Below are 23703 nucleotides of genomic sequence, written 5' to 3'. Positions count from 1 at the left end.
TCTGGAGCCAGCCACCTCAAGCCCAGGCATGGCTTCAACAGGGGAATGAGACCCCGGAGAATGCCAAGCCCTGGCTACAGAGAGGGGGAAGACCCTAATTACCCTCTCTCCCCAGGAACGAGTCTGGCCAGCCCAGTGTCTAGAAGCTGGCAGGGCTGGTTTGGGCACCTGAGGTTGGGAAGTGGCCAGGTTTCTTCAGAGAAGGGCTGGTGTGGTGCCAGGAGTCAGGCAAGCTATCTGAACGAGGGAACCTGCCAGCCCAGGCCCTGCCCTCTAGTAACCTGGGCCTGACGTGCCTCTAACAGTGTGGGGTTTTCTCTCCGCAGAAGCTGACAGGCCGCCTCATGCTGGCTGTGGGAGGGGCAGTGCTCGGCTCCCTGCAGTTTGGCTACAACACTGGAGTCATCAATGCCCCCCAGAAGGTGAGTGCTGTGCCATCCTAGGCTTCTCGAGACCAGAGGGCTCTGCTGTGCACCCCTGCCCCCATCACACACACACGCACGCTCACCCTGCCTCTTGGACGTTGGAGTCATTTACATCAACTCACCATCTGCCTTACCAGCCAATATTCTGGCCCTGAACGGGTTAGAGACTCTTAGCTTTGGCCTTGGAATCTTGGGGCCCACAGATCCACGGGATCTTTATAAGTCATCTTGACCAACCTCCCACCCGACACAGACATTTGTAAAAATTGAAGCTGTGTTCGGTGTAGTGGTGCTGCATTCGTGCGGCCCTCTGGGGCTACAGAGGGCTTCCATGGTGCTTTTCTCACCTGCTCACACCGAGCCCTAAGGCAGGCAGGCAGGCAGCCGTGCCCACTCCTACCCTGTAGGTGCGGGCAATGGCCAGAACCTGCCCAGCATGACCAGCTAGTCAGGGATGGAGCTGGTATACGACACCAGTCTGCCTTGGCGCCCTCCCTGCCAGGTGGTCCCCGAGCCCGTGCTCTCACCCATCCACACGCAGCACACTCCCTTGTAAGGGAGCCCGTTCTAGGCTGAAACTGTCTATCTCCCTGGAGGACCCGGGCCAGGCAAAGCAAAAACGGCGTCTTGCCCTAGGGAACTGGAGGGGTGCAAGTGTGCGCTTATTCCCTTCTCCCCACAGCACAACCCAGATCTGTCCTCACGTGCTCACCGGAGTGTCAGGACTGGGAGGCGCCCCAGTGAGGGCCTCCAGCGTAGCCAGCCCACTGCTCTGGGGAGGAGAGCAGAGGACGGGGGCGGGAAAGGAGACTGTAACGAGTCCCTTCTCTGCGCCAGGCCTGTTGTGTACATTCATAAGGTCGGGCGGTGATTTCCATTTTATACACCGGAAAACCGAGGCCCAGGGCAGGTGAAATGACCAATGGGCTCAAGGTCACATAGCTAGGGGATGGTGGAGTCAGAAGCCAAACTCTGTTGTTTACACAACCTCAGGCTGTCTTCTGGACCAGCCACCTGGTCAGCTTAAAAGTCTGTACCTTCCCGGGCAGGACAAAATGAGAGTGGACCATCCTGTCAAGGCCACATTCATGGTCCAGACAGGTGAGGCCAGGAAGTGAGTGTGGCTGCTTCCCGAGGATTGGGGCCTGTTTGGGGGAGCTGGGCCTCCTCCAAATAGGCGGAGGGTGGCCATGGGGGCCACGCCCGATGCTGGGGAGCAGGTCCCCAGAGCGGCCAGGCCTGCTGAGTCATGCTCAGCTGCAGCGGACGTGACGGGGTTTTTCCAAGCTTGCGGGAAATGGCAACGGTGGGCCCATGCTTGAAACAGTTCCCAGCCCTGCTTTTGCTAAGTGCTCTGAGCAGATCTTGCCAAGCTGTGTGCCTCGGAGCTGGCTCCCTTTGGGAATCCTTACAGATGCAAAGTGTGTACAGTCTTAGAGAGAAGTTGAGTTCTCCACTTGATTGCACATCAGTAAGTGTCCCCTGACACTTACAGAATCTGACATCATTGGTCTGGGATGCTGTCTGGGCATCAAATTTTTAAAGCTCCCCAATTGATTCTAATGTGCAGTCAAAAGATGAGAAGCACTGGATTATGTGATCACAGTCAGGGGTGATCACTTGACTGTGATCACATAGTGAGTTATGCACAGTGACAGAACTAGGACTCTAAGAACAGGATAGAGGTGTTTTCCAGAAACAGAACAGGGTTGTGGTAAGCAGGGGCCCACAGGTGGGGATAAAATGCCCAGAGGAAAGAAAGTCTGTGTGTCACTAGGGTAAATGGGAGGAGGGAGAAGGATGGGAGGGCGACAAGGTAAGCCAGAAGCTGCCCACAAAGGGCTCTTGTGGTCGGTAGTTTCATCTGCAGAATCTTCAGCCACTGGCACAGCGAGAATGGGCACGTGGGCACCAATGCGTAGGCCGAGCTGGGGAGTGTGGACTTCAGAAGTCCACTGAAGAGGATAGACAGGATCAGATTTGCATTTTAGGAAAATGATTCAGGCGTCTGGTGCAGTGGGATGGGTCTCAGAATGTGAAACTAGAGACAGGGAAATCGTGAGAAGGCTGTTGTTGTAACGGGGGTAGAAAAACCAACACCGAGTAGGAAGAATGGGCAGGAGCTGGTCATCAGTTCAGCCTGAGGATGAAAGAGTGGGGTTTAAAACTGGCTTCTAGGTTTCTGGCTTGGGCGATGTGGGTCTGGGGGCAGAGCAGGGAGGTGCCGTGGGATATGTAGGAACTGAGGTTTGGTGACACAGCGGATAAGCACTTGGACACGGGGGTCTGTTTCTTTGGAGGGTAGTCAGTGGGAGAAGACCGATAGGTTGGTCACCAGTATCCATAGTGATAGAGAAGGATCTCCCAGAGGGACTGCAGAGTAAAAAGAGAAGTAAGGGTCAAGCCCTGGAGAGCACACCCACTGACGGAAGATCCTGGGAAGGAGGAGGAGAGCTGGCACCTCTACGCCAGGAGACGAGACCCTTCTGAGCCAGAGGAAGGATGGAAGCACCTGAGGATGAGCGTCCATGGCCATGTCCTTCGTCCCTAGAGCAGTGCCCGTCCATAGGAACAGGCACTCGGATGTGGACGGAGTGAAGGGATGCTATCCGGTGCTCCGGAGGCTGACCTGGGCAGATCAGCTCCATATTGCCGAAGGCAAAAGACCCTCCAGTGACCCTGCCGTGGCAAAGGCTGTCCAAGTGGAGTCCTGTGGGTAGAGACCTCCCTGCAGTGGGTTGAACAGGGAGAAGGGAGATGGGGGAGAGCAGAGACAGCCCTTCCAAGGGACTCAGTAGAAAAGGAAGAAAGAAGGGTGGTCGCCAGAGGGGTTGTCTGGCTCAGGTTTTTTTTAATACGAAGACTTCATTTTTTTTTTTTTTTTTTTTTTTTTTTTTGCGGTACGCGGGCCTCTCACTGTTGTGGCCTCTCCCGTTGCGGAGCACAGGCTCAGCAGCCATGGCTCACGGGCCCAGCCACTTCATGGCACGTGGGATCTTCCCGGACCGGGGCACGAACCCGTGTCCCCTGCATCGGCAGGCAGACTCTCAACCACTGCGCCACCAGGGAAGCCCAAAGACTTCATTTTTAAACGGCTTGTAAGGAATCAGCAGAGGAGGAGAGGGTGAAGATAAGGAGGGGGGTGGTCCTTCAGGAGGCCAGTGGTGGTGGAGCAGAGGCAAAGGGGTTGCATTTGGCCGGAAGGGACTAAGACACTTCCAAGGGTGCAGACGTGGACAAACCCAGAGTGATGGTCTCGAATTCTTGGGACTTCCCATCTAATCAGAAACAGGCGAAAGGTGAGAATTACAGCGGAAGATGGGCGGGGCAGTGGGCAGGGGGTCCGGGCAGCACAGAGGGCCCAGCGGTAAACATTTATAGGAGCATTTCCGAGCACCTGTCCAAAGGTCACTTGGGCACCCGGCCTCTGAGGACCTAGGCGAGAGACCTACGTGGTGTTTCCGGGGTGTGTCCTCAGGCACTCCTCCGCCTGTTTACTCTTGCACTTTACAGACACTTCTCATAAGCCTGGCCGTAGTTTTCCCAACCGGGAGCAAACGTGATAAACTTAACATGTGAAGAGGGGAGAGGACAACACTAGAGGAAGAGATGAAAGCGGGGCTCAGAGCCGACGGCCGTGCCTCGGGAAACACCAAAGCCATTGTCCTGGGACAGCCCAGTGATTGTGCCAACACCGTCACTCAACGTGGACTATGCCAGGCACTGCCCTAGATGGGGGGGAGAGAGAGAGCCGAGAACACAGCAGGCTCACCCTGGCACTCAGGGAGCTGCCTGACACATGGTCAGAGGCGGGCCCTGTCCCTGCCCTCCAAAGATTCAACCATCCAGAGTGCAGGGGCGGGGTGGGGAGGGGAGACCCCTTGGGAAAAGCCGCAGTATTATTATTATTTTTTTACATCTTTATTGGAGGATAATTGCTTTACAATGGTGTGTTAGTTTCTGCTTTATAACAAAGTGAATCAGCTATACATATACATATATCCCCATATCTCTTCCCTCTTGCGTCTCCCTCCCACCCTCCCTATCCCACCCCTCTAGGTGGTCACAAAGCACCGAGCTGATCTCCCTGTGTTATGCGGCTGCTTCCCACTAGCTATCTGTTTTACATTTGGTAGTGTATATATGTCCATGCCACTCTCACTTTGTCCCAGCTTACCCTTCCCCCTCCCCATATCCTCAAGTCAATTCTCTAGTAGGTCTGTGTCTTTATTCCTGTCTTACCCCTAGTTTCTTCATGACATTTTTTTTCTTAGATTCCGTATATATGTGTTAGCATACTGTATTTGTCTTTCTCTTTCTGACTTACTTCACTCTGTATGACAGACTTTAGGTCCATCCACCTCACTAAAAATAACTCAATTTCGTTTCCTTTTATGGCTGAGTAATATTCCATTGTATATACGTGCCATATCTTCTTTATCTATTCATCCGATGATGGACACTTAGGTTGTTTTCATCTCCTGGCTATTGTAAATAGAGCTGCAATGAACATTTTGGTACATGACTAACGGAGGGCTTCTTGGTGCTATGGGAACGAAGAGAAAGGAATGACTAATGCTGGGGGTAGGGCTGATGGGAGAGACAGAAAGGGCTTCGTGAAGGAGTTAGCAGCTGTGCTAGACCTTGAGGGCAAATCTGGCCCCAGAGGGAAGGAGGGGCGGGTATCCCAGGCAATAGGAACGGCTTGTGCAGAGATGCGGTGGCATGAAGTGTTCCACTGATGGGGAATTGCTAACGGCCCACGCTGAGCAGGCCGACCCCCCCTTGTCTGTCTAGAGGCACTTCCCTTAGGAAACTGCACTGTGCTGGCCAGGTTGGCCTACTTGCTAATGGAGACCTTGCCCCACTAGAGGTGAGGGTGCCAGTACTGCTGTTAATTACCAGAACCTTGGTCTCCTCCATAAAACAGGCCCCAAAGGGCTTCCTCTTGGAAGTGGTTAATTAATCATAACATTATCTTAAATGTTTACAAAGCACTTCCTAATAAGTAACCTCCTCACAGCAGCCCCACAAGGTGGGTGGGGCCGGGGTTATCTTCCCCTCATAAAGGAGGCACCGAGGCTGAGAGAGGTCACCTGGAGAGTGAGAGGCTGAGTTACAGATGGATGCCAGGCCTCATGCCTGATGACGACATCCCTGCCAGGCCTCCGGCCTCTGCAGGGGAGGAGGGGAGCCCAGCCACACAGAGAGCAGATAAATGAGCAAGGGCATCCTGACCATCATACTGAGTGGAGAGAACTACCTCTCCCCTCCCCAAATGGCTGAGCTGCCAACAGAGGTGACTAAAGGCCATTGAGGAACCATGAGTTCCTGGCCAAGGGACAGTGTCAGGCATGTCTGAGGCACCCTCAGAAACCAGACCACTTGGGCTGGAAGGGGCCTGACAGTCCGCAGGCTCAACGTTCCTTGTTTGCCAAAGGAAGAACTTGGTCTAGAGAGCAGGCAAGGTCTGCCCAGGACGACCTGCTTGGTGAGTGAAAGTACTGGAGGCAAGACGGGCTTCCCAGCCCAGGCTCCAGGCAGCCTCTCCTTATCTCTGCCTAAATCCAAAGAGCTCTGGGCCCCCTCTCCCCTTCGCCCATCTCCGCTTATACGGACTCTCACAGCTTACAGCTCACTTGTCACGCGCCAGGCATTGTTCCAAATGCATTAGAAACAATAATTCAATTGTCCCATATAATATAACCCCACTAGGGAGACACTATAATCCCTGTTTTATAAGAAACTAGGGCACAGAGATGTTAAGCAATTAAACCAAGGACACACAGCTAGTAAGTGGCAGAGCTGGGATTTAAATCCAGGGAGTCTGGCTCCAGTCTGTGTCCTTGACCACCACAGAAGAAATGGCAGTTATACTTACAGGCACCGAAACCCCCTTTTACATGCCAACAACTGCTACCCTGCTGCTCTCTCCTGCTCTTACTTCAAGCTGAGTCACGCACAGACATCCCAGTTTCCCACACACAGTTGCACAGCCTCTTACACCACGACCCCCTGCCACAGCTCTGTCATCTCTTAAGCCCCTCCGGTTCATGGCCTGCTTATCAATTAGTGACAATGCTTTCTGCCTCCAGCCCTGTGCTGGGACCCAGATGAACCAGACTGTCCCTCTGTTGGAGTTTAGTCTAGAGGGAGCACACAGTGCCTCACAGTTAGCTGTCTGGGGCAGTGATGGAAATACGGACAGGCTGGTGTAAGCAGACAAGGGGGAGGGAGAGGGTACCTGGCCCATAGAGGAGGGTTTTTTTCCAACACCATAGACATTTGTGGCCAGATAGTTCTTTGGCATTACGGAGGCTGTCCCATGCATTGTAGGATGTTTAGCAGCATCCCTGGCCTCTACCACTGCCAGTGTAACAACCAAAAATGTCTCCAGACATTGCGGGGGGAGCAAATTGCCCGTTTGGGAACCACTGCAGTAATGAAGAGGAGGTTATGAAGGCTCTCCAGAGGAGGAATGGCGCGTTCTCTGGAAAGTGACCAACAGCTCACCAGGCAGAAGGCGAAGCAGCAGCAAAGCAAAGGTGCAGAGGTGGGGGGTGCCCAGGCAGCGTGGGGGCGTTGCCATGTGGGGTGGGAAGAGACACTTCATCCTGAGGGTGGTGGGGAGACAAGAAAAGCTGTGAGCAGGGGAAATGAAGATCCTTCTGTTTGCAGGGGAGACCCCAGAGGCCAGGGACTAGCGAGGAGGTCAGAGCAAAGGCTTGGAGAGAAGCCCTATCAAGGCTCTTCCAGAAAAGCAGCCAAAGCAGCCAGGGTGGTCCGATCATCTGCTCTGGGGTTGGGGCCCAGCTTCTAGCTCCATCTGGCTGCCTGGGCCTCTTCACCAGGCCCCAGGGAGAGGCCCTGAGGAACCCAGAAGTTATCTGTCCAGCCCCACCTGTAGCATCTGTCTCCGGAACTCCCAGCTGACCCTGGGGCGTGGCTGAGTTGCTATGGAGACATACCACCTGGGCTGAGGGGCGGGGGCAGCCCCAGCTGTGGGGGAGGGGTATGTAGGGAACAGGAAATAGGGGTCAAAGCCAGGCTGAGGGGCTGAACTGGACAAGCTGGCCCTTTCTTCCTCCCGACTGGATCTCAAAGCTTGGGCGGCTGTTTAACCCCTTCATCCCCACAGTATATCTAAGAGAGAGAAGAAAGGGTTGAGAGAGAGCTGATTCCCTCTCAGGATCTAGAACAGGGGGCCCCAACCCCCGGGCCAGGGACCGGTACCGGGCCGCACAGCAGGAGGTGAGCGGCGGGCGGGCGGGTCAGCTGCTCCGCACCGCACGCGTTACCGCCTGAATCACGCCCACCGCCACCCCCGGTCCGTGGAAAAACCGTCTTCCATGAAACCTGCCCCTGGTGCCAAAAAGGTTGGGGACCGCTGATCAAGGAGACCAGGCCTCTCCAGGGAAGACGTGGAGAGCAGCCAGAAATTCCAAAACATATACCCCTTCTCTTGGCAGTGGTCTGGAATTCTAGAACACGGCTTGGCAGGGGGACCAAATCCAGCTAGCAGCCTGTTTTTGTATGGCCTATGAGCCAAGAATGGGTTTTACGTGTTTAAAAGGTTGGGGGGGGGGGAGGGAGGGAAGGGAAGAAAAATAAGCAACAGAGGCCATATGTCGTCAGCAGACTCTAATATTTTCTATCTAGCCTTTTAAATAAATTGTTCATATCAATCCCTGATCCAAACTTTGACTTGTATGCTCCCTGCTGACAGGGGACTCACTATCTGTAACATGGGTAATCTCATCCTCTGAAGCCTAGAAAGCTCTTCTTTCCCTTGAGCTGAAGTCTGTGCCCTGGGGCTCTGCAGACCTGCTGGGTCCCTCGGCCTGGGGCAGCCAGCAAGGTCTGAAGATGGAGCTTTACTGCCCAAGGCAAGCCTCTAGTTCCTTCAGGTTCTTTCTTGTACTATAAATTCCTAGGTTAATGCTTTGTCTTGCAGTAATTTAAAAATGGAACTCTGTCTTTAATGTTCCTCTCAAGAAGATGGCTTCTCTCCTTGAGAGAACAGTGACACAAGGAACAGCTTACTCCATGTGCCAGGCAGTGGGCTCCGCCTCACACCCACAGCCTCACTACAGACGCTGCCCCTGACACAGAGGAAGTCAGAACTTCCGCTCTAGACAGGCAGACGTGTGGTCCTTCAGCCCCGGTTACCCAGGCAGGGAAGGGAGGGGGGTGACACACGACACAAGCCGCTCCCCACCCTCACCCCCAGGAGGACTGCTGGGATGAGGAATAGGTCTTCACTGGAAACCATTCAGTCCAAGGGATGGCAGCTGCCCAGGGCCATCCTGCTTCTCCATGCTGGCCCCTACTGGGTCGCCAAGTGAGCCTCTGCCCTCTAGGTTCAATGAGGGGATGCTTGGACAAAGAGCTCTAATAGCCCCTCGACCTCCAACAGGCTGATGCCATGGCTGACCAGGGCCTGCCCTTTCTCCCCAGCACGCGTGCACTCACACCGACCCTTGGCAGGGAGAGGGGTTGGGAGTGGGCTGGGAAGGGAAGGGAACAGAGACAAACGGAGGGCTGAGCCTGGTCCACTTAATGTCCAGGGCTCGACTGCCAAGTCAGGGAATAATGGTGGGAATCGGAATCTGGCTTCGGTGGACGGGAGGAGTCAGGAGCAGAATCCAGGTGAGAGCCAGGGCAGGTGCTGCGTGAGTAGAGAGGAGGACCGATTAGGAGGTAGAACTTTATGGACAGGACCTGGTGAGTGACTGCATGTGGGGCAGGGGCAGGATCAAGGGTAGCTCCCAGGCTTGTAACCAGAGTGTGAGGACAGAGCATTCAGAAGCAGCATGTGTGAGGCCTCGCCTCAGACGTGAGCCGGGGCTGAGGAGGCCGCCGGGAAGCTCGCTGCGGAGACCGGGCCTGTGGGACCCTGTTAAGGGAGGAGAGCAGTAGGGAGGCTCTTCTTCCATGACGGGCGCCCAGCCACTGCTGGATGATGCTCAAGGCAGCGGCTGGGTGCAAGAGGTGACCCCAGAACTTCTCCCCACGGAGGGTTCTCCTGTTCTCCGGGGACCCACCGTCTTTCCTGGGCCAAGGGCCAGCTTCACCCCCCACACAGGGCATGGACCCGAGGGGAGAGGACAAAGAGCCCACACACCGCCCGCAGGAAAGGAAAACCACACTTAGCTTCTGCCCACAAATCTCAAGCACCAGATCAAGAGGCAGGAACCCAGTGGGCAACCTTGGCTTGGCCAGGAAGTGCTGCTGGGGGGTGAAGAGGATGAGCCTGGGGCCAAGGTGGACACTGCTGGCTGCTCACCGTCCCTCAACCCCATAAAGTGGTCTAAGCAGCAAGGGGCTCAGGAGCCATCAAGGAGCTAGCCGTGGCCAGGGTTTGGCCCCTCTGACTTGTTACCACATGCAGGGGACTTAACTGGGGAGGCTCTGGTAACACCTCACTTACACAGGGTTCCTCAGCATCTCCAGCCAGATCCCAAGGAGAGGGTTAAAGACCTCAGCTTCACACCCTTAAACCCATTTAGGTAGTAAGCACTTACTGCCTAAATACTACACGTATTGGCTCTGCATACAATTCAGACAAGTTCCATTAGCCGACTTGGCAAATTTTAAAACGAGATGTGGAGAGTTCCGTGAGACAAGCATCTGAAACACAGGGGTCAGGGGGTGAGCCTGAGAACTACAGCATGCAAAAATTAAGTGTCATCTGGGGCAAACACCTCTCCTTGCCCCTGTAGAGAGCCCCAAGGACATCAGTGCCCCGGAGCCTGCTTGTAGGTCTGGTTGCTCAGGGCGGCAGAGTGTGAGGGACGGGAGGGAGAAAGATTTCCAGCCAGATGATGGGCCCTCCAAGGGGTGAGGGCCATCTATCTGGGCAGGTCCCTTATCCAGGACAGCTTGCTCTCTGCAGAGCCTGATAAGTGGAGCATCACTGTTCCCAACCAGTCCTCCTCTGGGGTTGGTTTTGTCCCTTGAAGAACACAAGCACTTTGTGTTTGTTTTGTTGAAACCTGCCTTCTCTGCCCCTGGCAGAAGCAAGGGCTGCTAGGAGGGAAGCCTAAGGCCCTTTCATTGCTCCTCCATCCACTTGCTAGGCGCCCCTGCACCAGCTCTGGGACAGGCCCTGGGGTGAATCCACTGGGGTCCCTGCCCTCAGGGAGGACAGACTCTTGGGACCCTCTGAGCCGGATCTCAGAAGGTTTCTGCGTGGGAAGGCAGGTGGGCCCTCCAGGAGGAGTAACCGTGGAAGTGGGGGAAAGGGTGCATAGGGCAAAGGTAGAGATGCTGGGAGGTGGGGAGGTGGGACTGACGTCTGGCAGGAGCCTTGACTTTGAATTATGGCACGCAGGCTCTGTTAGCCTTTGTCAGTGACCTGCACTGCCCTTGGGTCAGTACCGGAACGTGGTGGGGTCCCTCAGCTCAGTGGTGGTACCAAGCACCGTGTGAGCACTGCCAAGGGTGTTTCATTAACTCCCCGCAACACTATGAAGTGGATCTTGCTAATGTCATTCGAGATGAAATCATTTGCCCTCGGTCACACTGGAGATGAGTGGTAGAGCTGGGTCTGAACTTGGTTGCGTCCAGGTTCCTCACCCCTGAGCTGTCCAGCTTCCCTGGGACAGACACGTAGATAACTCAGTGGGCATTCCTGGGACTGCGGGCCTTGGCTCCCCCTTTGGCAGTTGTGGCTACCCACAGCCTCCTCTTCTGCCAGACCCCTGGAGCTTGGGAGGGTTACGGAGGGCCAAGAGCTGTGCCAGTGGAGATCGTACTGTATGAGAGGCTGCATATTGCCTGGTGCACACAAACGTGCAGTGGGGAGGGGTGCCAGATGGGTTGGGCTCGCATGGAGTTGAGTTTGAGCTGCAAGTGGGGAGGGGAAGAGGGGCATGCAGGTCTGTGACTGGCTGAGGTCGGGACTATTCAGATTACGTGAGCGCGAGTACGTGTGTGTGTGTGTGTGTGTGTGTGTGTGTGTGTGATGGCACGTGTACACAGGAGGCTGTTTCTGGGTACGGTGGGCCTGTGGCTGCGCTTGTGGCTGGGTGGGTCACTGGGCATGTATCTGCGTCGCCTGAGAGGAGGGGTGAGTGTGAGCAAGCAGAACCAGTGCCGCCCGCCTGCCACATTCCTGGGCCTGGGCCAGCCAGGCCCTCCCTTCGGTGGGGGCGGGGCTAGCGGGAGGCCTGTTCTAGGACAGGTGTCTCCAGTTCCTGGAACTGCTTCCTTGTCTGTAGCTTTCCCTGTACCGCCCAACTGGGCACCTGGGAGAGGGGACGAGGCCATGGGTCCTTCAGAGGGGAACTCCCAGGCCAGCCAGGAGGGGCTGGGCCTGGGGATAGAAAGTGGCAGCGTGGGTCTCACAAGCATTTGTGTGCAAGTTGCTCACACCAGGCCTGCGTGCAAAGTGAGCCTGCCCTTCCCTTCCTCGAAGGGCCTCTGTCCAGCTGTATTTCCTCCCCAGCAAGGGGGATTGGGGAGGGGCATGCGGGAAGAAGCACTCTGTCTCTGAGCCTCTCTCTGCTCTGCCTGAACTTCCGCCACTGTTCACTTGCCATCATCCCCAGAAAGTCCTGTTGAGCGCGTGAAACTACAGGGCACTGGAAACCACCCCTGGGGGAGGTATGAGAGCCGGCACCACTCTCCCTCGGTGGTGTGGGTGGCTGAGGCCCACAAGAGGGGCGGCACCCGGCGTAAGAAAGCAGCGAGTTTGGGGCTGGGCCTGGTGCTGGGCCCCTGGGCCCCCTCTAGCATCCCGTGACAAAATGGTCCTCTTTGAGGCGGGGAGTGCAAGGGAGAAGGATGACTGGGTCCTGGCCTCGCCCACCAGGCTGCTTCTGCTCCTGCAGGTGATTGAGGAGTTCTACAACCAGACGTGGATCCACCGCTATGGGGAGCGCATCTCGGCCGCCACACTGACCACGCTCTGGTCCCTCTCTGTGGCCATCTTCTCCGTGGGGGGCATGATTGGCTCCTTCTCTGTGGGCCTTTTCGTTAACCGTTTTGGCCGGTGAGCAGAAGGGGTCCTGGCCCTGCCCAGGGAGTGGGAGGTGGGAGGCCTTCCCTGGCTGTCCTAGGGTCTACCTATGACCCAGCCCCTAGGGCCTCCAGGGGTGTCCAGGGACCTGCCTGACCTGTGACCTCCTCCCCGTCCTGCCCCCCAGGCGGAATTCAATGCTGATGGTGAACCTGCTGACCTTCGTGTCCGCTGTGCTCATGGGCTTCTCAAAACTGGGCAAGTCCTTTGAGATGCTGATCCTGGGTCGCTTCGTCATTGGTGTATACTGCGGCCTGACCACTGGCTTTGTGCCCATGTACGTGGGGGAGGTGTCCCCCACAGACCTTCGCGGGGCCCTGGGTACCCTGCACCAGCTGGGCATCGTCGTCGGCATCCTCATCGCCCAGGTAAGCCCCCACCCATGGCTCCAGTGCCTCAGGTGTGTGTCCAGATTCAACTCCTCACCTGGCCTTCCACAGCCCTGCAAAGGGCAGCCTCGTAGACACATCCTAGGCGCAGGCCCCGAGCACAACACTGCTCACCATTCTCCCGGGGGCCCCGGTGGGAGAGCAAGTCCAGATGCCTTGACCCTTCTCATCCCAGCCCACTCAGCCTTGCGTCCTTTCTTCTCACCGTGGGGATCCAACCACAGGGCAGCCCACTGGTTCCTCAACACGCCGGCTCCCTCACACCTACCTCCATGCCTTGACGCCTGTATATATATATATATATATATATATATATATGCACTCCCCTCTCTCAAGGCTCTCCCTGCCCCATCCCTAAATCGTCCTGTGGCAAAGTAGCAGCCCCCATCCCCCTGCCACACACGTCTGTGGCCCGGCCATCTTATCCCCCACTAATGCCGTGAGGTAGGTCCTACTTCCCCCTTGTCACAGATGAGGAAACTGAGGTTCAGAGAAGTTAAGCCTCACGTTAGTGGCAGAACGAGACTGAGAACTGCAGCCCTCTCTCTAAAGCAGCAGCTGCCACAAAGCAGGCGAAGAAGGCCCCCGGGTGGATTGGGGCCGCGAGTGGGCCCAGGGCAAGGTGCTCACAGCCGCTGCTCGGGCCCTGCCTCCCCCAGGTGTTTGGCCTGGACTCCATCATGGGCAACCAGGAGCTGTGGCCCCTGCTGCTGAGCGTCATCTTCATCCCAGCCCTGCTGCAGTGCATCCTGCTGCCCTTCTGCCCTGAGAGCCCCCGCTTCCTGCTCATCAACCGCAACGAGGAGAACCGGGCCAAGAGCGGTACGGCGGGCCCTGCCCCTCCCCGCCCCCGGCCCCGGCCTCCTCCCTGCTCTGAGCCACCCCCGCCTTCCCTCCGGCCCCCCCAGTGCTGAAGAAGCTGCGCGGGACCTCGGATGTGACCCGCGACCTGCAGGAGATGAAGGAGGAGAGCCGGCAGATGATGCGGGAGAAGAAGGTCACCATCCTGGAGCTGTTCCGCTCGGCCGCCTACCGTCAGCCCATCCTCATTGCCGTGGTGCTGCAGCTGTCCCAGCAGCTGTCTGGCATCAATGCTGTGAGTGCCCTCACCCACGCTTTCCTGTGGCCCCAGCCAAACCCTGCGGTCAAGTGTGTGCTGTGGACAGGTCCCACACTTAAAACAACAGACGAGCCCCTGCCAGAGGAGCAGCTGTCCTTTAGGACCAGAACCCGTGAGGGCACTGGTGCAGTGTCCCCTTCATTCTTTACTGACCGTGTGCCCTGCCCCCACTGGCTGAGCCCCGCCACTTCTGTGTCCCGTAGGTTTTCTATTACTCCACAAGCATCTTTGAGAAGGCGGGGGTGCAGCAGCCTGTGTATGCCACCATCGGCTCCGGCATCGTCAACACAGCCTTCACTGTCGTGTCGGTGAGTCTTTTGCATCGTTGCCCACAGCCAGTCGGCAGCTGGGGTCCAGCTTGGGGCCTCAGGGCCTCATGACCAGACAGCAGCCTTTACTGCGAGCCAGGCACGCATCACGGGCTCCCTAAGTGCTCTCTCATTTCATCTTTGACAACTTGTCAAGTTCATTACTCTATCAAACAGCTGATGACACTGACGCTCAGAGAAGTGCAATGGCTGGCCCAAGGCCACAGCCAGAATGCTCAGCTGTCTGGCTCTCGGGGGCCAGCTCTCATTCCCTCAGATCCTATGTAGTCCCCGAGCTGAGCCCCAGGGAGGAGGCATCCATCTCTGCAGTGCCACGTGGCTTTCCCAGCACTGGGGGCCACCCTCCTGGAGGAAGGGGTATGTTCAGAGGGGCACCAGGCAGGCTGCACTGACATCCTCTCTGCCCACAGCTGTTCGTGGTGGAACGAGCTGGCCGGCGGACCCTGCACCTCATAGGCCTGGCCGGTATGGCAGGCTGTGCGGTGCTCATGACCATCGCGCTGGCGCTGCTGGTGAGTTGCCTCGCTCTGGGGGCAAGGCGGCAGGTCGGGGGAGCTCACGTGGGCATCAGACCCTAAAGTGCCTGTCTCAGCCCCAGGCTGGCGAGCAGCACTGGAGGCCAGGTTGGGGGGGTGCTGCCCTCGCCCTGGTTCTGCACCCCTCACAGTCCCAGGCTTGGGCCTGACCTTCTGCCTCTTTAGGCTGGCTCCTTCCATCCCCCTCCCATCCTGTCTTCAACCGGCTCCTCGCTGCTTGGTGCTTTCTCACCACCGCACCTCCAGCCCCAGACTTCAAGTTCCCTCTCTCCAGGAGCTACTTTGCCCGATACTAAATTTTTCAAAGTCTTCCTCTGCATCTTCAATTCATCTTCAGAACAGCCCTGGAAAGTAATGCCCTCCTCACCACAGAGGCATGGAAACATGCCTCATCTCACTCAGTCCTCACGACGTACAGGTGTAGTTCAGTCACTATTCCCATTTCTCAGGTGAGGAGACCTCCCCCAGTGAGGTTAGTAATGTAGCAGATAAAGGACGAAGCCAGGAATCAACCTCGGGTCAGCTGGCCCCAAGCCTGTGACTGTAATCTCTGTGATAATCCTGTCCCAGGCACTTCACACACAACACTTGATTGTCCAACATCTGGGCAAGGAAAGCACCAGTACACTCATTTTACAGCCGAACCAAGGCTTACAGAGTGCGGTGATGGCCGAGAGGCCTGGCAATACCGTAGGCAATGAGCAGCGGATCTGGGATCTGGAACAAAGCCCATGTAACTCTTCTACTGCAGCGTCCTCGAGAATGATGATACGTAAAACCACATGCCTGCTCTGTGCCAGTCCTGAGTAGGGCACCTTACAAGCCTTCTAACACCCAGCCCCAGGAGTGTTCCTCCACATCCTCCTACTGTAAGCAGACTGCTCCACAGCCAGAGCTGTGGGTCGTCAGGGACCTCTTCTTAGGACCTTCCACATGCAACTACATGACCATTCTGGGAGGGCAGACCATGCAGGACTTAAACTGTTTTGTTCAGATGAGGAATCCGAGACCCGGCACGGGGTACCTAAGTCACACGGCAAATCCAGGATCAACCCTGGCCTCCTGCCTTCCAGCCTAGAGCTCTTAGGCCTGCCCTGGGCTGCCTTTGCAGTTTGTTTCTTCTGAGGATCCAGCACAGCCCAATCTAACTTTTCTCCCCTCTCTCATCCTCAACAGGAGCAGCTGCCCTGGATGTCCTACCTGAGCATCGTGGCCATCTTTGGCTTCGTGGCCTTCTTCGAAGTGGGCCCCGGCCCCATCCCATGGTTCATTGTGGCTGAACTCTTCAGCCAGGGCCCTCGCCCAGCTGCCATTGCTGTCGCTGGCTTCTCCAACTGGACCTCAAATTTCATTGTGGGCATGTGCTTCCAGTATGTGGAGGTGAGAACTCCCAGAGTCCCCACACTCAGCATTTCTCTCCTGCATGCAGGACCCCATAGTACTGTGCAAAATGCTGTCCCTGCCGTTCTTACGGGAATCATGCTGGGGAGGAAACAGGCTCAGAAGCCCAAGTCACACAGGGTTCTTTCCTTACCTTTGAATTTTCTGTTCTGCTCTGCTGTGGGAACCTGCTCCTATCACATGCCAGGTGCCGCAGAGTCTAATATTAACATCCCAGTGCTCCTGGGTTGTAGGTGGGTGTTCCCTTTTCCAGATCAAAGGCCCAGAGGTAAAGTGACTTATCCAAGGTCCTACGGCCCGATGTAGGGTCAGGTCTCCAACCGAGTGTTTCTGTGTATCTTTCAGCAACTGTGTGGTCCCTATGTCTTCATCATCTTCACCGTGCTCCTGGTTCTGTTCTTCATCTTCACCTACTTCAAAGTTCCCGAGACGAAAGGCAGGACCTTCGATGAGATTGCTTCTGGCTTCCGGCAGGGGGGAGCGAGCCAAAGTGACAAGACACCCGAGGAGCTGTTCCACCCCCTGGGAGCTGATTCACAAGTGTGAGGTGCCCCACACCACCAGCCCGGTCTGCTCCCAGCAGCCCAAGGATCTCTCGGAGCACAGGCAGCTGGATGAGACTTTCAAACTGACAAGATCTCAGCAGAGCTGGGCCTGGGGCTCCCTCCTTCAGCCAGTAGTGATGTCCAGAAGAATATTCAGGACTTTTAATGGCTCCAGGATTTTAACAAAAGACTGTTGCTCAGATCTATTCAGACAAGCAACAGGTTTTATAATTTTTTTATTACTGATTTTGTTATTATTTTTTTATCAGCCAGAGTCTCCTTTATCCACATCCCTGGCTTCAACCTGAATGGCTCAATGCCTAAGGGTGGGGACCAAGCCCTGCCTAGACACTTGCCTTCTTTGCCAAGCTAATCTGTAGGGCCGGACCTATGACCCAAGGACACACTAATTGAACTATGAACCATGAGTCTTCTACCCCAAGAGGTGGCTCTGGCCACTCCTGTGGGCCTAGGTCTCCCCACCTAGGGATCAGGCTCCAGGATCAGGCTCCATTAGGATTCGCCCATTCCTGTCTCTTCCTACCCAACCACTCAAATTAATCTTCCCTTGCCTGAGACCAGTTGGGAGCACTGGAGTACAGGGAGGAGAGGGGAAGGGCCAGATTGGGCTGCCAGGTGCTAGTCTCCTTTGCACTGAGGGCCAGACGATCACCAAGAGAGGAGGGCCATGGGAAACTGAGAACTCACTATTCAAGAAGACGTGAACACTCCTGCCCTGCTGTGTATAGTTGGAAGATATTTATATATATTTTTTGGTTGTCAATATTAAATACAGACACTAAGTTATAGTATATCTGGACAAACCAACTTGTAAATACACCACCTTACTCCCTCTGTATCTTACCTAAGCAGATATAAATGGCTGGTTTTTAGAAACATGGTTCTGAAATGCACATGGGTTGAGGGTAGGCAGATTTGGATGGGAATGGGAAAGAAGCAACTATTAGAGCGGCTTCAGACTTTTTGACTCCAAGATTCAGTCACTTCCAAGCACCTTTGATCAACACCCTCTACTGCTTAAAAATCTGTTTGATCTCTATTACCTAGAGAAAATCTAAAAATCTTGGCATTCGAGGCATTCCCATTTTCCTTCACGTATGATAGCTGGTATTGAAAAAAATGATAGCTATGTGCTGACCTTGATGCTCAGGCCTTGATATGCATTATCTTGAATGTGAGGTAGGTACTATCTCTGTACATTTGACCGGCTCAAAGAGGTTAATGTGCCTGAAGTCTCACAGCAAATATGCTAAAACCCCTGCTTTTAACAATTATACCGCAGGAATTCCCTGGCGGTCCAGTGGTTAGGACTCGGCGCTTTCACTGTGGTGGCCCAGGTTCAGTCTCTGGTCAGGGAACTAAGATCCCACAAGCCACGTGGCCAAAAAAAAAAAAAAAAAAAAAAAAAAAATTATACTGCACACCCCCCACCCTATACCCCACTCCTCCCCCCAAACCCCCAGCCCCTCCAAAGCAAAATGAACCACGTTCACTGCATGGGCAGAGCGAGCTGTCAAGCTGCCTTCTCCCATCTGTTTAATTCAGAATGCCCCCTCTGATCCAGCTTATAGGCTACTGCACACCCTCTAAAGACTTCTAACCCCCTTCTCCCAATCCCTGAATTTCAAGAGCACTTCATTTGTTCCTTTCCTGTGGCACTGTATCTTTATCACATGTCTTTTATCACCACCTTTATCACAAGTTCCTATTTCCCCCACTAGTCTCAATTTCATGGAAAGCAGTCAGTTTGGGTCATCTGGGTCTTCAGTACTAAATACAGTGCTTGGCACAGAGCAGGCACTCAGAAAACAGTTGAAATAAAAGCACCAAGAATATTTGTCCCTAGAGGTTCAGCTGACAAAATCGGGGGTGGGGTGGGGTGGATATGCCTGTCGAAGCCTTCATAACTGCACACAGGTTAAACTATAAAATCTGCTTGCCATGAAGCGGAGTTATACGGAGAGGGTGAGAAGGGAAAACGGGTACATCGTAATTGGCAGCCCCTGTGTATTATCATTAGGTACAGAGAATCTGAGGAGTTAGCCATCCCCATCTCACATATCAGGAGTGAGGCTCGGAGAAGGGTAGTGCCTTGCCTGAGCCTGGGGGCAGGGTGGTTAACCGATGAAGGGCTGGGACCAGGTGCGATGGAGGAGGCCTTATCACATGGCCCCAGCAGGCTTCTGTTGAAAGGAGTTAGCTCTTTAAGCTTCACAGGGGCCCCGAGAGGGGTAATGCAAAGAGGAGTCAGGGGCCCAGGGTGCCAGGTGCGCACTCAGGGCTCTTAAAATCCTGTGGTGGCACTCTGGCTGCTGCTCCCACCGGATGGAAGGAAACGGACTAGGGGTGGGGTTGGGGCGGAAGGGGCACGCTAGAGGCCAGAGCTTAAGGATGCAAAGCAGATGGCGCCCGAGGCCCCAAAGCGGGGCGGAGCCCGGAAGTAGCCCGGCCCCACCCCAGCCCAGGGCTCCACACCCTGGTCTGAAAATGCCCGAGAACCCACTCCCGGGTTCCCGCCCCTCACAGGGCTTGCACCAACGTGCCGGGGGCCACCATTTCCCAAACTGCTAGGTGCACGCAGGCGCCGGAAGACCCGGCCCACCCCAGCCTGGGCCCATAATGCTCCGGGAGGCACAGCTTCCGGTCCCTTGACGCCTTTTCTCTAGGGACTGCAGTCCATCGCGGGTGTAGATTTGGGGCTGGGGCGATCTTCCAGCTCCCCCAGACCGTAACAGCGGTGCTCCAGGGCCCCCTCAGGAGTCGCGCACCCACCTGGTTAGCCTCCTTTGCCGACTGGCGGGAGAGGCGGGGCTACGCGGTTTCTCCACCAATCAGAACCGCAGTGTTGGGCTGGTGAGGGGCGGGCCCCAGGCTCCCACCAATCACAGCCTGTCTGCCCTGGGCGGCGGTCCAGGAGCCTCTGAGGGACACTAAGCATGTCTGTCTTGTGGGAAGTGCGTTTGCTCCAGGAGCTGGCGACCGTGGCTGGGTTAGCGCTTTCATCCTAGGGAATGTAGCTCACCTGGGACACCTTATCGCGCATAAGGTGACGTCTACGGTTTGTGACGAAAAGGGGTAAACAGGTAACTGGGCTGCTCCCAGACTCCCTTCTTTTCCAGTGCTTAGCTCACTGACAGTTTTGTGAGATCCTTTGCATATCTTGGGCTCAAAAGTCTCCTCTCCCTGGAAACCTGCATCAGGTTCCCCCGCTGGACCCCACACTGTCCTGTATTTCCTCCATCAAAGCCCTCTCCACACTGTACAGTTGACTGTTATTCCACCAGTGGGGAGGCAACTGCTAACTCATTCCTTTGTCGCCAGTTCCCACCACAGACTGATCAGGATTGTTGAGTGAATTTAGACCTAAAGAAGTTCCACGACCTGAGCTCTTCCACTGCAGTTTTAGGGAGAAAATCCAACAATTCAGGAAGTGTTCTTAATAATGGGGAGAGAATATTCATTCTCTTCTGTGAAAACTACATTTTAATGCCCTCTTTCTCATTCTATGATTTTTATTTCTTAAGTCGCCTACAAATCTGACCCCTTCTGTCCACTGCAATTGCTGACCCTAGTTCAGACCACTCATCATCTCTCTGGGGATCACTGCAGCACCTCCTCACTGTTCTCTCTGCTTCCTGTCTCTTTCCCCTCATTCTCCACACTGCAATCTTGGTGATCTTTCTAAAAGGCAAGTCTAGTCATGTTTCTCTTCTACTTAAACATGGGTTTCCTGGGTCCCCATTTCCCTCAGGATAATGTCCAGCGTTCTTAGCCTGGAAATTCAAGGCCATTTGCAATCAGTTTCTAGCTCTCAGATGCAGCCTCCCCTCTCACCCCTGCCCCCCACCCCACCGCAACCATCCTCCAGGCATTGATCACCCTGTCCTCTGACCTCCACATACTCCTTCCCCTGTGGGTCTTTGGGGTTCCCTCCGCACAGGCTGTTCTCCCAACTACTCTTGTGTTCCACCAGGTGACCATACCCCATCACAGCCCAAGGAGTTGGCTGAGGAAGCTCCTACTTGGGGGCTGGCTCACCTGTTTCTTGGGACATTGCTGCCAACTAGTGGCTGTTGTGTGAATGTTTAGGTCAGGGCTGGTTTTAACCTCAACCTTTCATGGGTTCAGAGAGAATTGACTGCTTTGGCGATAACCCTTCACTGGGACTATTACAATAAATCCATTTGGTAATCCCATCCCCAGCACCCCAGAATGACTTCCTAAAGCAGTGTCTGAGCACATTACTCTACAGCTTAATGCTCCCCACCGTCTCATGGTAAAGTCCAAATTCCATAACCAAGCAGTCAAGATCTTTCACATTTGGGTCCTTGGAGACCTTATCTCCCAAATGCTCCTTTAACACCCTAAGATCCAGCTAAGCTGATGTACTCAGTGTTCCTTGGACAGCTCCTCACCTAACTATCTAATCTTAAAACTTTTTGTTCAATCTCCTTCTTTCTCCAGGTCTGCCTTTGGTCTCTTCATAAGGCTGTTTGATCTCAAAAAAGACCAAATTAACAGTCACTTTCTCTGTGAAGCATTTGTTCATTCCTTCAACTGTTACTTAACTGAACACACACTCTTTGCCAAACTTTCTCCTCAGCTGTGTGGTGTCTTGAAAAGAACATGGTTTCTAGAGTCAGACAGAGTTGACTTCAGATCGAGGCTCTGCTACTTAGCTGAATAACCATGGGTAAGTCACTTCACCTTTCTGATCTTCAATTTCCTCATCTGTTGTGATATTAAGATGAAATAAGATAATGTGTGTGTGATGCAGGTGTCAGTTAGAGTTACTCTATATTCCCCCTTTCACCCCCTTCATAAAGTCTGGTACTCACCCCCCAGGTTTCTGTGAATTCCCAGGGATCTCTTCCCTTCTGAAGGTCATCTCTGGCTCTGATGGTCGGCATCTCCTAAACCACCTGGTGCAGGGTTCCCAGTGCAAGCTCTTTCCTGTCATGGAACCCATATCTTTTCATTCGTTTCACTTCATTCATTTATTGAGCACCTGCTGGGCGCCAGGCATTGTTCTAGGGCTGGGGATACAGCAGCAAACAAAACAAAGATTTGCCTTCATGGAGCTTACACTCTGGTGGGGAAAACCCAGTAATCAACAATCAACAAATGTATAATAAAGTATCAGATGGTGATTTGTGTTATGGGGAAGAAAAGGCAAACCAAAGAATAGAAGATGATGGATGTGAGGGTGGGGTGGGTGGCTTGATTTTAGATGAGATAATTTGAAGGTTTCCCTGAGGGAGTGATATTTGAACAAATGTGAATGAAGTAAGGGAGCAAATCATACACATAATCTGGGGGAAAGGCTTTTCTAAGCCAAGAGAACAGCAAGTCCAAAGGTACAAAGGCAGGACCATGTCTAGTGTGTTGAAGGACAAGCAAGGAGGCAAGGATGGCTGGACCAGGGCGACAGGGAGATAAGGGCAGAGAGGTGGCAGGATGCTAGATCATGTAGGGCCTCATATATCACATGAGGACTTTGGGTGTTGCTTTGGGTTTTTTTTTTTTAATATAAGAAGAAACTTCCCAGTTTTGATACTTTGTTTGTGTTCATTATAATATGCAGTTATGCTCAGCAGGTTAGTTTTCATAGTTAGTGAGCAAATCCACCCTCCTATGACATACTTTACAACTTGGAGGGGACCTATATTGCAACACATATAGTTTTCTATAATGAAAATATAGTTGTAAGGTGAAAACAACCCATGGAAGATAATTATGAAAACAAACCTCTGACTCTTAAAGAAATTTCATTGCCTTTCCCAGTAACGAGTCTTGGAAATTTCTACTGCTCTGCAAGATAGAAATAAGTATAAAGAATAAGTACTAAGTTTCACGGCGGCACACTTGTGGCGGGAATCGGGAGGAGCAGGAGACAGCAAGGACAGGCCCGGGGAAACGAAGAAATGGAGCAGCCTGTGCAAAAAGGAAAGGAAAACCGCCCTTTGGGAGGGGGCGAAGGCCACCAGCCGGCAGGAAATAATGGACGGGGACAGGCTCGCCAACTTGCCCCTAATTTCTGATGGGCCATACCCAATAGGCAGGTCACAGTTGGGATGGGTGGAGATGGAGATCATATGGAAATGTTCATGAAGAGATGAGCGAAATTAGGAGAAAACTTAGGGAGATGCAGTTGAGGAATTGTCTACATATCCTTATGGGGGAGCTCGCTAATCACCATGACCATCATGATGAATTTTGCCTTATGCATTGACTCCTGCCATTTTCCATGAGATTAATACTGTGATTCCCACTGTTCTCTTTTTTCTTGCATTTTCCTGATACGCCTTTTCTGATCCATTTGCTGTGAACCTTATGTAATTTCCATGTCAGGTGGGTTCTGTGTTACCAGCTTCTAATTGGAAATTGCCTTGGCACCCAATCTAAGTTTCTGTCAACAGTAGAGTTTCACCCATTTGCATGGAAAATGTGAAGTTAATAAAGCAATTAAAAAGCAAAAAAAGGGCTTCCCTGGTGGCGCAGTGGTTGGGAGTCTGCCTGCCAATGCAGGGGACACGGGTTCAAGCCCTGGTCTGGGAAGATCCCACATGCCGCGGAGCAACTAGCCCCGTGAGCCACAAATACTGAGCCTGCGCGTCTGGAGCCTGTGCTCCGCAACGAGAGGCCGCGATAGTGAGAGGCCCGCGCACCGCGATGAGGAGTGGCCCCCACTTGCCGCAACTGGAGGAAGCCCTCACACAGAAACGAAGAGCCAAAACAGCTATAAATAAATGAATAAATAAATAAATAAATAAATAAAAATTTAAAAAAAAAAAAAAAAAAGCAAAAAAAAAAAAACCCCAAAAAATAAGAATAAGTATAAATTTAACCTAAACTTTATAAAAATTGGGAAGTAGATATTCTCTCTCCTCCCTCCTTTCTTTCTAAGCAGAGGGT

The 23703-nt window shown here is 53.9% G+C and overlaps 2 protein-coding genes and 1 pseudogene across 4 annotated transcripts in view; 2 read left to right on the top strand and 1 right to left on the bottom strand.

Moving 5' to 3' along the window:
• SLC2A1 (solute carrier family 2 member 1) overlaps positions 1-16867 on the top strand; it is a 28504-nt gene extending 11637 nt beyond the window's left edge. Inside the window, exons 2-10 of the mRNA XM_060089644.1 lie at positions 327-422; positions 12260-12420; positions 12575-12815; positions 13496-13658; positions 13745-13932; positions 14160-14264; positions 14696-14797; positions 15998-16201; positions 16568-16867. Of these exons, the coding sequence (XP_059945627.1) occupies positions 327-422; positions 12260-12420; positions 12575-12815; positions 13496-13658; positions 13745-13932; positions 14160-14264; positions 14696-14797; positions 15998-16201; positions 16568-16768 (1461 nt within the window). The 3' untranslated portion in view covers positions 16769-16867. The remainder of the gene's footprint in view (positions 1-326; positions 423-12259; positions 12421-12574; positions 12816-13495; positions 13659-13744; positions 13933-14159; positions 14265-14695; positions 14798-15997; positions 16202-16567) is intronic.
• The window catches only part of ZNF691 (zinc finger protein 691), a 77828-nt gene that overhangs the window by 4320 nt on the left and 49805 nt on the right, over positions 1-23703 (bottom strand). The window contains exons 5-7 of one of the 3 annotated variants that reach the window (XR_009531123.1): positions 22537-22599; positions 21627-21824; positions 8877-9093 (exon numbers count right to left, since the gene is read on the bottom strand). The gene's annotated coding sequence lies outside the window, so the exon portion shown is untranslated. Of the gene's footprint in view, positions 1-8876; positions 9094-21626; positions 21825-22536; positions 22600-23703 lie in introns of those variants that run through there. The other 2 variants (XR_009531125.1, XR_009531124.1) reach the window with 2 other exon arrangements.
• Positions 21480-23526, top strand: LOC132483844 (protein BEX3-like; annotated as a pseudogene).

The sequence above is a fragment of the Mesoplodon densirostris genome, chromosome 2 (genome assembly GCF_025265405.1).
Source record: "Mesoplodon densirostris isolate mMesDen1 chromosome 2, mMesDen1 primary haplotype, whole genome shotgun sequence".
Classification (NCBI taxonomy): Eukaryota; Metazoa; Chordata; class Mammalia; order Artiodactyla; family Ziphiidae; genus Mesoplodon; species Mesoplodon densirostris.
This window is presented reverse-complemented; position numbering and strand designations above follow the sequence as displayed.